The sequence below is a fragment of the Peromyscus leucopus genome, chromosome 13 (assembly GCF_004664715.2).
Source record: "Peromyscus leucopus breed LL Stock chromosome 13, UCI_PerLeu_2.1, whole genome shotgun sequence".
Classification (NCBI taxonomy): domain Eukaryota; kingdom Metazoa; phylum Chordata; class Mammalia; order Rodentia; family Cricetidae; genus Peromyscus; species Peromyscus leucopus.
Window position 1 is genome coordinate 26642794 of NC_051074.1, and position 16011 is coordinate 26658804.

General features: G+C 42.8%; 1 protein-coding gene across 1 annotated transcript in view; it reads left to right on the forward strand.

Annotated features, from left to right (window-relative positions):
- Dlgap1 (DLG associated protein 1) overlaps positions 1 to 16011 on the forward strand; it is an 833520-nt gene that overhangs the window by 662978 nt on the left and 154531 nt on the right. The window contains 2 exon segments of the mRNA XM_028874057.2: positions 2950 to 3127; positions 8090 to 8330. Coding sequence (XP_028729890.1) covers positions 2950 to 3127; positions 8090 to 8330 — 419 coding nt within the window.

Consider the following 16011-nt stretch of genomic DNA (forward strand, 5'->3'; position numbering starts at 1 on the left):
TCACACATTTTTTTTCTACCTCCTTTTCCACAATGTTCACCAAATCTTGGGGGGGTGTAACACAAATTGCTAAATAGTCTTATTAATTAAAAACTCAGAACCATATATTGGGGTGAAAATTGAGAGATCAGGGGAATAGGACAAGCCACAGCCAACCTCACCAACTCCTCAGCCTCCAGAGAGAGCTACTTCCTGTGTTTTCACACCTATATGCCTTTCTGTCCCTGCCCTCTTACTTCCTCTCTCCGCCCAACTACATCACTTTCTTCTTTTCACCCACTCTATCACTTCCTGTCTGTCCTTACAGACCCTCCATGGTTAACTAGTGCCGAGAATTAAAGGCATGTGCCACCATGCCTGGCTCTGTTCCTAGTGTGGCCTTGAACTCACAAAGATCCTGATGAATCTCTGCCTCCCTACTGCTAGGATTAAAGGCATGTGCTACCATTGCCTGACTTCTATGTTTAATACAGTGGCTGGCTTTGTCCTCTGATCTCCATGTAAGCTTTATTTATTGAGCACAAATAAAATATCACCACAGGCGGGTCTAGTAAAAATGTCCCATTTAGGGCTGAGCATTCAGCAATCACTTAATCTCAGTGCTTTGACAAGTTGAGGAGAGTCTCTGTGTTGAGAGCTGCCCACTGCACAGACAAGTTTCTCTGGCTAACGTTGGAAGCAGCATCACTCTATGGGTATAAACAAAAATATTTAGAAGGCCATTTGACAACCTAGTGGAATAACAGTTGTAGGAAACTGCCCCCAGGGTCTGTGACCTCCCCAACCACGGACCATTGGCCAAGTTCATTATACCAGGTATGGTTTCCTCCTGTGGAGCATGCCACTATTGTACCAGTGGGCACATCTTGTCTGGCGAGGTCAGCATTGTAGCATGCAAGGTCCGCTGCTGGGTAAGACCATGAATAACTTTTCTCCCACATAGCAGCTTCTGGTACTGTAAATCATGCCTAGCTTTCTATGTGGATTCCAGGGATCCAAACTCTGGGCACCATGCTTGTTTGGAAGACACTTGACCGACTAAGCCATCTCCCCATCTCTAGCTTGGCTTCATCAATGAGAAAGTTTCATACTTTATAAGGTCATAGTGCGTTCTAGGACAGATCTATAGGGTACAAAGTATGGCGAGCACTGTCTTTATAGATCAGACTCAGAAAAGTGTGCATTTTCAGCAGCTAGGATTTCAGTATTTTCATGAAGTTCAAGCTCAATTATATGAGAGAATTAAAGGTTAGATTAATAATTGGCTTATTGAGTGAGAGACTGATTAATGTATAGACAGATATAGATACAGACCTACTTGCTGTTACTAATGTGAAAAGACAAAAAAATGGAAATGAATACATTCATAGGAAAATACAAAAGACAGAATTCTGAAATAGATCAGTCACTGCTATTTTCTTCTTCCTTGGGGTGTCTGAGTGTTAATGAAGAATTCTTCATGGTTAAGGAGAGTTTTAATTGTTCTCTAAGGTCATCAGACCTTAATGTTTTCCTGAAACAATGTTTTCTTCTAAGCCAGGTATAGTGACACATCTGTTATCCTAGCATTTGGGACGTGGAGACTAGAGAATCATGAGTTAAAGGCCAGTCTCAGTTACATGGCAACCTAGGAGCCAACCTGAGCTTCATTATACCCTGCTTTAAGGAGAAAAATATTTCTTTTTTTGAAAAAAAAAAGGGGAGGTGTCTCATACCCTGTTGATGAGAATTTAAAATCATATAGCCATCACAGAATATGGTAGCCCCTCAATAAAATAAAGCTACCAGATGACCCAGTAATTCCACCACTGATTATGTATATACAAAGAAAATAAAATTAGTATGTTGAGGATACATCAACATTCTAATATTTATTGTGGCATTATTCAAGGTAACCAACATCTAGAATCAACCTAGACATCAATTCATAAATTGAAGAATAAAGAAAACACAGTGTGGAGGTTGGGGATTTAGCTCAGTGGTAGAGCGCTTGCCTAGCAAGCGCTAGACCCTGGGTTCAATCCTCAGCTCCAGAAAAAAAAGAAAGAAAGAAAGAAAACACAGTGTATATGCACAATGGAATATTAGTCAGCTATTATAAAGGAACTAAAAAGTATCATTTGTGGTTATGTTGATGGAACCAGAGGGTATTATTTTAAGTAAAACAAGTCAGGGACAGAAAGACAAACCCTGATTGCCCTCACTGTGTGCAAATGCCTAGAAAGTCAACTTCACAGAAGTGAAGAGAATGCCAGAGGCCTGGGGGAATGGGTAGGGAATAAAGACATGATGGTGAAGCCATACATAGGTGTGGTTGAGTAGGAAGAATAACTTCCAATGTCATGTGGGATAGTCAGGTGCTTATGGACAACAACAACAAAATGTCCATTTGAAATAGTGAGGGTAGAGGACCTTGAATGTTCCTAGCACAAAGAAAGATCAATATTTGAGATTATGCTTATGTCAGGTATCTTTATCCAATCATTATATATTGAATACATGCAGTACCCAGTCAGTGGTGGTGGCGGCAGAGCACATCTTTAATCCCAGCACTCAGGAGGCAGAGCCAGGTGGATCTCTGTGAGTTCGAGGCCAGCCTGGTCTACAGAATGAGTTCCAGGACAGCCAGAGTTGTTACACAGAGAAATCCCATCTCAGAAAGAAAAAATAATACACTAAAATATCACACTATGACCTCCGTGTATGCATATAAAATTTTATGGGCAAATTTCAATGTAAACAAAAACAAGAATAGAAACTAAAGAAGAGGTTGTTCTTCTGAGCCTCCAAGTGAGACTTTAGCAATCGTAGAAATCAGTACTGTTTGTCCTGGTGTTTAGGGTGCTGCACCATGGACAGTAACCACAGCTTATCCCTGCCCTCTGTGGAGTGTGACTCTCCCAGGACCTCAGGGAGCACTCACCAAACCCTTCCATTGTTCTCTTCCAGGATCTCCAATGAACACTCGCCCAAACTCCAGATCCGGAGTCACAGTTACCTGAGGGCAGTAAGTGAAGTCTCCATCAACAGAAGCCTGGACAGCCTTGACCCTGCAGGCTTGCTCACATCACCAAAGTTCCGCTCCAGAAACGAGAGCTACATGCGAGCCATGAGCACCATAAGCCAGGTGAGAGCCAGCAGAGCTTCCGTAGCCATGGGCCATTATCAGTGAGACCTGAGAGGGCAGGGGAGCCAAGGTAGTCACACCCACCAGACCATTGATGGGGTCAACGGGAAGTACAGCCAGATGCTGCAGTGTAGGCCATAGGTCCATCCCCATCCTGGTCTTGATGGTCTACTAGGAGAAGAGGGGACATCTGCAGGTGAGTAGGGCATAAGGAGGGAATCCTTGGAAATTCATAACCTATTAGGTTGGTACCATCCAGTTTTCTGGATGATGTTGATGAAGAATGATGCTTCAGCTGCAAAGTTGTTCGAGGGGTTTGTGCCTAGGGTAGACATCGCTGGCAACACCATAGTCCTAAAACTACCGCAGTGTAGAGTGGGGTCATCAAGGCAAGACTGACACACAGAACGCATCAGTGCATGTAAAATCTGTGTGAAGCTGTGTGTAGTGGCACATGCATTTAATCCCACACTCGGGAGGCAGAGGAAAGCGGATCTCTGTAAGTTCCAAACCAGTCAGAGCTAGACAGTAAAACCTCTTCTCAAAAAGTAAATGAATAAAATTGTGAAAAAAAATTTATACACATTTATGAACTCCATAACTTTAATGTGTTTAGAAGAAGGGACCATGTCATGTCCCCCAGCAGGACACTGTGCTGTACAGCTGGCTGCTTCAGGTCCCTGTACTGTGGATATGACCTTCCTTGGGACATCACTGCCCAGTGACAGCTTAGTAAGATATCAGGAATGGAAAAGACTAATGCTGGCTTCGGGTCAAGTGGTGCAATTCCACAGTGTAGTCATTTGGCCTTAAGTAAAAAAAAAAACAGAAAGTACGCCCATCCTTAATGGAGTTCTAATGGCATCACTTTTCTGGCACTGTATTCAACTTTCAAATAACACATTATCTTTAAAGACAATTTCAAACTTCCTATTACAGTTGCAGGGTTGTCATTCAGAGAACAGTTTCTTCTTCAAAGTCACTCAACCATGCACACTGACTTTTCTAAAAGGAGATGATTTTGTAAGAGTTATTCTCATACAGTATTATATGTATATATTAATATATCTATGTAGAAGAATCCTGTTGAATTTAAGCACATTGTCATTATCCACCAAAGGCTCTGAAGAAGCACCCAAGTGAAATGTTATAAACCAAGGAATTAGACTCGAGTGGACTTCTTAAACTTTTTGAATATATGAGCCCTTTATGCTTAAAAAGTTTCTTATGCAACTGCACATATATAAGTATATAAGATAAGTATGTAAATTTACTGATGATAAAGCATAAATTTATTTTAAAGCAATTCTTTGAAATATGTATGACTGTGCCATTTATTAAAGATGAAAGTGAATTGCCATGTTAAAGATGCTATAAAGAACTCAATCCTGGCTGAACATTTGGTAGCAGGACCCAGAGTCTGTTCAGTGTTTTTCAGAGTGTGCACCATCTGTGCTAAGGATACCCCTTCACATAGAGATGAAGTACAAAACAGCAGAAGTAGGTTCAAGACCACTTAAGAAAGTGTCCCAATTGCAAGCCAAAAACCATTAACAACATTTAAACAAGATAACAACAAACCAGATAACATTTAAAATAAAACTTCCTAACACAGTACAATCTAAAGATACACTAATTTGATACTTATATACTGAGAACTGACTCCCACATGCACACCTTGGCACACACACCCCTACAGGTAACACACATACACATACATGCACATAAATACATATGTACATAAAGGTAACTTATTTTTTAAGTTAATGATGTAGTAGAGGCTGGGGATATCTCTAATCATAAGAGTGTCATACAGGAGTTCCCAGGTTTTGATCCCTTCAAAACCTAGGTATTGGGCTGTTTTCAATGAATAATCTGTAGGGCCCAGGGAGTCATACTTTGGTGAAAAAAAAACTTTTTAAATTGAATGAAATAGAAATCAGAGATGGGGTTGTTGTTAAGATATGCACATGGAGGGTTATAGGGTGGCTTGGGAATGTCCATTCTTGATTTTGTTAGTATTTCCAAGGATGTTTGGTTATTATTATTTGTTAAGTTAGACATTCATTTCCTTTGGTTTCCTATATCTGTGTGAGAAAAAGAACAACCCTATTAAGAATGTATGTTTAGCCTAGATGATTCAGTAAAATAAAAACAAGTTACGAGCCGGGCGGTGGTGGCGCACGCCTTTAATCCCAGCACTCGGGAGGCAGAGCCAGGCGAATCTCTGTGAGTTCGAGGCCAGCCTGGGCTACCAAGTGAGTTCCAGGAAAGGCGCAAAGCTACACAGAGAAACCCTGTCTCGAAAAACCAAAAAAAAAAAAAAAAAAAAAAAAAAAAAAAAAAAAAAAAAAAAAAACAAGTTACAAAATTATGTTTGCTATATGATTCAAATTTTATTAAAACTAGGAAAGAAGATGCATAAACCCTCTGGAAACATAGACACCCAAAGTTAATGTCTGCAACCTTAACAAGGATAGATATTTCACTGTTTCTTTGTGATATTTGTTATAGCAATAATTAATATAAAAAAATCAAACAAGCAATAGTTATGAGCATATAACACATATAAAATATACAAACCCTTGCAGATCCTTAAACTCAGATTCTGATTCAGTGACTGAGCTAGAGAGGTAACCCAGCAAGTAAAAATGCTTGCCACCGAGACTGATAACCTGAATTTGATACCTGCTGGTGGTGGTGGTGGTGGTGGTAGTGGTGGTGGTGGTGCTGTTGCTGCTGCTACTGCTGGTGGAGGTGGTGGTGGTGGTGGTGGTGGTGGTGGTGGTGGTGGTGGTGGAGGTGGTGGTGGTGGTGGTGGTGGTGGAGGAGGAGGAGGAAGAGGAGGAGGAGGAGGAGGAGGAGGAGGAGGAGGAGGAGGAGAGAATCCAGTCCATCAAGTTGTTCTCTGACTTCCACAGGCATACTGGTGGCACACACACACACACACACACACACACACACACACACTATATATATATATATATATATATATATATATATATAATCAATTTTTTTTAAAAAAAGTACAGATTCAGAGAGCTAAAGAGATGGCTTAGAATTCATGACTACTTGATATTCAATTGTAAGGGCCAGAGTTTTTGAATCCCAACACCCATATAAAAAGTCATGCAATCTGCACATGTCTGTATCCACAGCTCTGAACTGAAAAAAATATAAGAGGATAGCTGGGCTTGCTGGTATCCACCCTAGCTAAGAGAATGCCAGTACTAGAGTCAGAGAGAGACCCTGCCTCAAAGGAACAGGCAGAGAACTCAGTATGTAGCCTTGAACTCACCTGCCTCTACCTAAGGCATCATGTTGTTGTTGTTAGTGATTATCTGATTTTTTTAAAGAAGGTCTTACTTCAAAGATCTTCATGAATGTATTGTAAAGAGTTTATAGATTAGGCCAGCCTAGTGATGCACACCTTTAATACCAACACTCCAGAGGCAAAAGCAGGAAGCTCTCTGTGAGTTCAAGGTCAGCCAGGATTACATTAAAAACCTAAAGCTAAGGACCTTTAAAAGGTCCTTGGACAGCCAGGATTACATTAAAAACCTAAAACCTCCTATCTCAAAAAAAAAAGTTTATTAAACTTTTTTATGAAAAGTGAAACCTGTAAATAGTTTGAAATCTTGATAGTGCTTTTATGATTTTGACATATCTAGGCTTGGCCGATTTTAGTACAGAATATATCTTGCAAAACAAAATAAAATAAAAAATGTATGTTCCATACTCTGCACTCAGTGAGCTCCAGTCAACCTTGAAATTATTTGATGAACTAGTCACTTCAAAGGGCAAAATAAAACAGTTTACAAAAATAGCAATTGCTAAAAAGTTACATTGAAATACATGAACCATGACCAATGAATAAACTGGCTCTTTAGACTCCCATTTATAAATAAGGAGTACAGAACCTAGTGATGAAATGCTTGCCCAGCAATGCAAAAATTAAAGTAAGCTAACTGGAAACAGTCAACAGGATTATCAAGAACGCATTGGGCAAAAGCTTCCTTCCCATTCTGAATTTCCTCACTGCTCGAGAAACAAAGCTCTCTCCTTTGGTACATGCACCAAAGTACGCAGGTGTGTGTTCCAGAGCAAGAGGTAGGGGTCCTCCTCTATTGCTCTCCACTTTGGATTTTGAAGCAAGGTCTCTCACTGAAATTGGAGCTCCCAGGTTGGCTAGGCTTGCTGGCCCATGAGCTGTTGGGGTTTGCCTGTCTCTGTCCCCCAGTGCTTTGCCCAGTGCTTCTGTTACAGGCACATGTAGTCATGCTTTGTGTGGTGGTTTGAAAGAAAATGTCCCCCAAAGGTCATGGCACTATTAGGAGGAGTGTGTGGAGTGGGTGTGGCCTTATTGGAGGAAGTGTGTCACTGTAGGGGTGAACTTTGAGGGCTCTTATATGCTCAAGCCACATACACACACACACACACACACACACACACACACACACACAGTGTCTGGGTTCACTTCCTGTTGCCTACAAGATGTAGAACTCTCAGCTACCTCTCTAGCACCATGTCTGCCGGCCTGCCGACATGTCCCACCCTGATGATAATGGACTGAACCTCTGAAACTGTAAGCCGTCATCTCAAATGTTTTTCTTTGTAAGAGTTGCTATGGTTATGGCAATAGAAACCCTAAGGCACCCTGCTTTTCACTATAGATACTGAGAATTCAAACTCAGGTCCTCTGGCAGGCAAAGCAAGAGTTCTTACATACTGAGATATCTTCCCAGCCCCAAAGCTCTCTTCCTTTAAAAAAAAAAATGCCATCTATTATATTATCAGCTACAAGCCATTGACTTATAATCTGTGGCACAAGGGAAATAATACACATTGGAATGATACATAACCAAAGCTGCTCTTCTGGGGAATGAAGTTTCCAGATACTGGGAGGGAGATGTTGGCGGAGAACTGCCAGCCAGGCGTTTACCATCGTGTATCTGCCCGCAGGTGAGCGAGATGGAGGTGAACGGACAGTTCGAATCCGTGTGTGAGTCAGTGTTCAGCGAGCTGGAGTCGCAGGCGGTGGAAGCTCTGGACCTGCCCATGCCTGGCTGTTTCCGCATGCGGAGCCACAGCTACGTGCGGGCCATCGAGAAGGGCTGCTCCCAGGACGACGAGTGCGTGTCGCTGAGGTCGTCCTCTCCTCCCCGCACAACCACCACGGTGAGGACCATCCAGAGCAGCACCGGTGAGTGAGCCTGGGGCCCTGGGGCCGCAGCTGCACATCAGCTGTCCAGGAAACTGGGTGTCTTTGCTGTAGTCACATGGCTGTCAGTAACAAAACGCCACCTGTGTCCCACACAGAAAGACAGTTTCCTTACTTGACCCTACCCACGCCTCCCGTCATACTCACATGCTCTTTCGTCCATCACCATGCTAAAATCCACAGGGACAGCTACAGCTATGGTCCTGGAGAGACGATCCTGTTGATATTGCCCTACTCAGGCTCTCCATAAGCAGCAAACTCTAGGCTGAGACTAAAAACACCTGCCTCTTGGAGTCGGACTGATTCCTTTTTATTCCAAGGTGGCCATGGTGTGACTCTTCTAAGAGACCTAAAATATCGTGTTAAAATTCAAAAAGAAGAAGAAAAACGGACAGGCTAGTAACATTGATTAGGCATTTGAGTTTTATTACAAAAAAAAAGCAGATTTATTTCATTGCCATATATAAACAATTCCTCCCTCTAAACTATAATTTTGCAAGGAAGCTGTATTTTTACGGGCAGATTTTAGGTGTAGAAGCATGGGAAAGCTTAACTATTTTCCATGGCATTAGAACCCGCATAGTAATACAGCTTTGTGCTATGTGTGACTAAGTAACAACTGAGCACCAAGAAGAAAATCCCTCTACCTTAGCCGAGTTTAACTTTATGATTGAATTCAGCCTAACTTCAATAAAGTCATTCTACGAGAACACCATCAAACTTAAGAGTCAAGATAAATAATGATGGATAAATTAGAAACGCCCACACCCAGGATATCGTATTAATAAATGATGACAAGTAAACTAGAAATGCCTGCACCAGGATATCAAATTATTCTGTGTTAGAGCTAGGGGCATCAATGACAGTATTAACCTGGCACGGTGACACATGCCTGTAATTCCAGTCCTGGGACGCTGAGGCAGGAGGATTGTGAATCTGAGTCAAACACTTCAGACTAAAACCTGTCTAAAAAAAAAAATTAATCACAGTAATTATCCATTCCAGAATTTTTGAAGGCTTGAGTGATAAGTCCTCTAAAACTCTGCTAACGAGAGATAAACAATTGAGGTAAGGGTTTGTACAAACCCATAGAAGCTGAACAAAGACATTTTGGCCATGGCAAACTGAGAATACTTCTAGTCTGAAAGCTCAGCAGCAGGCTCAGCACCGTGACCCTGACCAGGGTTTAGATCGAAGGTAGCACATTCGATACTTGGTAGGAAATTCCTCGAGAGCAGTGTCACACGATGCTAATGAAATATAGGTGATTGGTGAAGCGTTCAAAATAATGTCTTCTAAAACTCAGTCGCAGCACATTCTGTGTGTTTCACGTCATGCCGTACATGTGGTTTTGAAGGTCTGCTCTCTCCTACAGCTTATCAGTGTGTGTGTCTGCTGGTGTTCCCCATCCCCCACCCTCATCCTCCAAACAACCCTTCCCTGGTGCCGGCCCTTCGCGCTCTAACAATTGCATTGCCTGCCAGCCAAAATTATTCCTTAAATGCAAATAGTTCAGAGCATGGCCCACTGGGGCCTGGGAGGAACTTTGGAAGGAGAGACTCTCCAGCTTTCCTCTCCCCCTCAGGGCGAGGTGTGGAGATAAAGTAGCAAGGAGACTCTGACTGGCTGTGCCCTGTTGCTGTGGCTTTTGTCACTCACAGACTGTGACTTGCACCCTCCACGGCAGTTCTTCTCAGCTCTGCAGACACTCACTGCCGACCCTGCCAACTCCCTCTCTCTGGAGACCCGCAGAGTTCAGACAATAAGGTTGCCAAGTAAGATCCAGGCTTCCCAGTTAATCCCAGGTAAATAGTGAGTAATGTCTAAGGAACCCCAAATACTGGACAGGAAAAGAAGCCGGACTCTGGGGTCTTGTGACGTGGAAATGTCACATGGTCTTGTGAATGAAAATGAGACTCAACCACACACTGTAAACAAAACACGCAAGGCTCTGTCTGTGTTGGGACTTCCATTCACTGGCTGACTTCAGCCAGATGACCCAGAGCTGACCAGGCTGTTTGCTTGGACAAAGGAAGTGTCAGATGTTCATTAATTTTTTTTATTTTATTTGTTTATTTATTTATTTATTTTTGGTGTGGGCTAGGGCTTGGTAATCATCAGTTGGTTATAAGCATGGTCTCAGGGGGTATTTTCTCTTTTTATGTGCAAGCGTTCTGCCCTCGGGATTTGCAGACTATCAGGAAGTGACTTACAGCTGCAACTGCTGTGTTACTCCTGCTATTGACACAAACGTCCTGTGTAAATGTCCACCCTGGGCTTGGGGACTAGTCATTGGACTGTTAGGATCTTCAGGACTGTTAAGTCCCACCTGTTGCTGGCATCTTTGTCTTGGCCTCATCGTGGTTTTGCCCTTATAATAAGGATGAGGGATTGTAGACACTTGAGCTGTCAAGAATGGGTGCTTATGGGAGACAGTTGTGTAGCGTGGTCTGTCTGAGGGCAGTGGGATCAGGATCTGTCCCTGGTGCATGAGCTGGCTTCCTGGATCCCATTACCTATGGTGGGACGCCTTGCTCAGCCTTGATGCAGGGGAAGGGGGCTTGGTCCTGCCTCAGCTGAATGTACCAGGCTTTGCTGGCTCCCCATGGGAACCCTTACCCTTTTGGATGAGGGGATGGTGGGGGTGGGGTGGGTAGGGGGAGGCTGGGGAGCAAGAGGAGGGATGAGAGGGGGATCAGTGGTTGGTATGTAAAATGACTAAAAGAATTCTTAAATAAAAAAAGAAGAAAGCAGAAGGGCAGGATAAACACATCCACTCCAAAGAGCAGTAGACAAGATTCTCCCTGTATTGTAGTCTTGGACAAAACACTTCTCAAATCATCAACATGACTAGATGCAGAGCTGAGGAGAGTCTGGCTCAAAGGTTGCAGCAACAAAGGAGAAAGACGTGATAGGGAAACAAGGATGCCAGGCCTTTTATCCCATCTTAATCATACACTAGATAGCTGTGGGCTCTGGGAGAGAGTTGATGCTTTTAGCAGAAGTGGTCTCCCAGTTTCTGAGACGTCACCTAGACAACGTTATCATAACCCACAGGCCAGAGGCATTATCTCCGCCAACCCAGACGGAAGCGGCTAATTCATTGCTCAGCTGTGTGACCTCCAGCGTTAGTGACTATCGGTCAGCTAGGCTCAAAGGCTGGGACTCTGATAGGCAGGTTGTGGGGTGTCTGGACTGATATTGGGAGCATTTTGTGGCATGAGGTTTTCCCTTGGTCAGTATCATTGTCCACCGGTCTCAAACCCTGCTGGGCTTAGCCTGGTTGTAAGGAACTCCCAGTACATAAGATTCTGGCCTTGTGGCCTAATCTGGTATTTGATGACCACGGTGCTTTAAAGGCCCCTAGTTTATTTGATTCTTGCCCCTTTGCAGTGATCCCTACCTACCTCAGGAAATACTGAGACAGAAGCCGTGTTTGGAGTCTTTGCAGTCTTTGCTAGAATCCAGCAACCCTATTAGGAGATGAGTAGTGCCTATGAGGGTGTCCTGGGTTGCCCCACCTAGGCTCTGAGTTGCCCCCCTGGGGGAGGGTGTTTAACAGCAGGCCGTGTATGTGAGACCTCCCAGAACAGGGACAGCAAGTGAAGACCACAGAGACAGCTGCACCCCCATCCCCTGTCCTAAGCGCATGCAGCAGCCACCTGCAGCTCTCCAGGTGGGAAGGCTCCGTGCTCTATGATTCACTCTAGGTGAGGGAGAAATACACCATGCCAGATTTTCACACAAGGCAGCTAGCTGTCGGCTTCATTCTCAATCATCAAACATCATCATTAACTAAATCATCGAACTCGACATTAACTAAACACTACGGAAAAACAAACAACTTTGAGTAAGAAAATCATTATAGTGGATGCTGAGCAAATCTATCTGATATTTAAGAGCATAGCGTGAGAAATCCCAGTATTATGTTTCATGGTCTCTCTATCTTCATTGACTTGTTGATTCTGAAAGGAATCAGGAACTTATATCATGAGGTTCTCTGCCGTTGTCCTGCCCCACCTCCACCCCCCACATCTCCTTCCCTTTTCTCAGGACTAACATATTAGGATTTCTAGTTTGTTTTTGTTTTTTTGTTTTTTACAAGTCGCTTCTTTCTCACACTGGAGCAAATCCGATTTCCTGTAGGAATCTATTCTCATAGGATTTGCTAGAATTCTAGAGCAAACACTCACCTGTAGTCATCAGAAGCGACTTTGCCTTCTTGAGGTTCCCCGTGTATGGTGGTCAACCTCCTTCAGGGTTTACAAGCATGATGGAGACTTCTGTCTCTTCCTTTGCTCTTTATTCGTGGATGCTCACAACAGGTTCCATATTGGCTCAACATCTTCTATCCAGAAGAAACGCTCCCTTTTTCTCATCTTCTACTATTTCTAAGACTTCTGTCATTTTTAAGACTTTGATTTTTTTAATCTGTCCATTTTTAACACTGAACATGTCCAACAAGATGTTCTATTGATCTTTTCTCTTCCATCCTTGCCCTTTGTGCATATTTGGTCAACCAAATCATAAGCAAAAGTCCATAAAAGAGCCACATAGAAGAGCTGTGCAGATGTGCTCAGTTGTAAATAGCTCCAGGGACCTTCTAGAGGCAATGAGCTGGTGAGGACCGATATGTCTGCTCAGATCACAGTATATCAGGAAGTTAGTGACTTATCTTTATGTTTCCGCTGATACTGACTTTCTAGTTTACCTATGAGAGAACCAGGTATTCTCTGATCCCATAATCTACTTCAGTCACCCAGATCACTGTGAACCCAATAGATGAATTTCTGATAACTCTCCCTGTCTGCAGGATGCTCCCTAATGCTTTGATACAAATACATATTATGCCATCGGTTGTGACAATGTATCTTCCACACACACACCTCCAGCCCCCCGAAAAAGAATTATTATTTCTTTGTGATAAGAATATTCTTCTGAGCTGGGCATGGTGGCGCACGCCTTTAATCCTAGCACTTGGGAAGCAGATGCAGGCAGATCTCTGAGTTCAAGGCTAGCTTGGTCTACAAAGCAAGCTTCAGGCCAGCCAGGGCTGCAGAGAAACCCTGTCTTGAAGAGGCCAAAGAGAGACCTTACCCCATACGAATGGAGAGGGAAGAGGAGTAGATGGGGGGGGGGGGAATAGAAGGGAGATGTGAGGAGGGAACTGGAAGAGAGAAGGGAGGAGAAATTGTGGTTGGTATGTAAAATAAAATAAAGAAAAAAATTTTAAAAATTATCAACACAGAAAAATACAACTTAAAAAAAAGATACCAAACAAAAATGAAACACAAAGAAGTAGTCTGCCTATTTTGTAGTATGCAATACCTGTTATTATGTTACATGTAGCCTGCTGTGCACTGGGGCTTTGTAACTTTTCCCTCCTGCCTATGTTCAGTGACATAAGCCAGACATAAAAAGACGGACATCACATGGTCTCACTTATATGTGAAGTCTAAAGAAGCTGGATTTCACAGAAGGAGAGAACAGAGCAGTGGACAGCATAGGCTGAGAGGATGGGAGTGGGGAGGGGAGAAGGTGGGCAGAGCTTGATCAACAGGTGTAAACCTGTCCAAGGTTTTATATAAGCCACTGATAGTTAAGATCAGAGCTGTGATAGGAAAGGAAAATGAAAAAGTGAGATAATTAGCTTCATGTCTGAGAAAAACAAACACTCTTGCCTCATTCATCTGAATATTTTTGGTAAAAGTAGATCTTGGTGACCCAAATAAACCCTGACATCTCCGCACAATGATGGGTTAAGCCTACTTCTTACAGAATACACCAATGCTGTGATATGCATTTAAGGTGAATTTTCTTTTTAGCTAGGCAAACTGGCATTTAGACAGGCCCTCTGCCTCTAAGCCCAGACTGACATCTGATGATGCCAATAGCCTGAATATGACATCATATTCAGATAAAATATGATGTCACAGCTGTAGGTGGCCACATATCAAGGACAGAAACATGGTAATAAGTGTGTAGAAAGAAAAAGAAAAATCAGTAGTAGAACATACCTATAATCTCAGCACTTCAAAGGCTAAGACAGGAAGATTACAAGTTCAAGACTGGACTGGACTACAGAGGAGACCTTGCTCCAAAGGAAGAGAAGAAGGAAGAGGAGGAGGAGGAGGTAGTGGCCACAGCAAGCATTAGGGCTCCAAGTGGACACAAAATTGGGATAAAAGGGCCAGGACTTCCAAAAACAGCCCTTTGCACCTACAGGATGCTCTACAAATTGTGTGATTATAAATTTAATGTGAATTCCTTTGTATGTAAAGTGAGATTAGAATGCAGCTTCTCATACCAGACTTACTGAAGTCTTGGATTTCAGAGCTATTTCTCCCTACCAGGCACTAAGTTAATGAATAAACATCTAATAAAGCAGCCAGAGAAAGTTCAGAAGCACACGGCCAGATATCAAACAGAAGCCTCTGAACAAAGCCCCTTTGTGTTCTGTTCAAGATAAAATCAAGTAATATATGTTTGGATATTGCCTGGCCAGGCTCCTTGCTCTCTGCTAATGACGTTTCTGACCTTGAATCTCTCCACATAAAGCTGGACATCTACCTGCACACACCTTGAGAAACTTAGGCAAAAAGAAAGAAAAAAAGAGCAAAATTTCTGGGGCAGCCCACTTGCCTAGTCTATTTTATAGCTGAGAAAATTGATAAACCTTAGAAGGCTTTGCTTTATCTCCCCCCACCTCTTTGTCCTTGGAACACTTGAGATGAGAGTCTCTCTAGTATTAAAAAATCATGAAAGTGCAAACATTCTGGCTGACATGAGCATAATTTAGAATCTGAAGAACACCAGACATTTTCATCTCACCTGTCTATTCTAAAGTCGTCTCTTGAGAGTGGAGTGTCCATGCCTTGTGCAGCCAGCCAGGGGTCCACCTTTGCCCAGGGACAACTGTCATGGGCAAATAGTGAAGGGGACCCCATGGGGCTTCTGGGGTGACTGGGAGTGTGGTGAGGCTCAGATAAGATTAGTGCGGCAGCATTATGCACGTTACACATCCGGATGCCTCTACCGTGGCTTTGATTTCAAAGCTCTCCGTCTGCGTTAGTTTACCGATGATGATCATAGCTAGCCTTTGCACACATACGACTTGACAAGCATGGTGAACCAACTGCATGATTACCACATAATATCCTAACAAACACTCTATGACATGTATGTGATATTATCTTCATCACACAGTTAAAAAAAAAAGAAGGGTGGGACAGATGGCTGAGCACGTAGTTGCTCGATAAAAAGACATGAAAGCCTGAGGGTCTGAGTTAGACCCTCCGGACCCACTTAGAGATGGAACCAGAGAGGCGACTCCACAAAGTTGTCCTCTAGGCTCCACACAGACCCCAGGGCACTTACACACGTGCACACACATTAATAATAATAATAATAATAATAATAATAATAATAATAATGTTAAAATTTTAAGAAAATTAAGAGTTTACACACCTTGGCCAAGTCTCATAGGTGGTATGTGACAATGAAGTCTCTCTAATTATTTCTATCACTGTCTACAAATGTTTTTTAAAAGTATAATATACTCTGAAATAACAAAGTCTGTTTCTATAATGAGAAGACCGGGAAATTTTCCCTTATTCTTCCTTCTCATAAATATTAATTTAGCTCCTGCCACACTGAAAGCTGT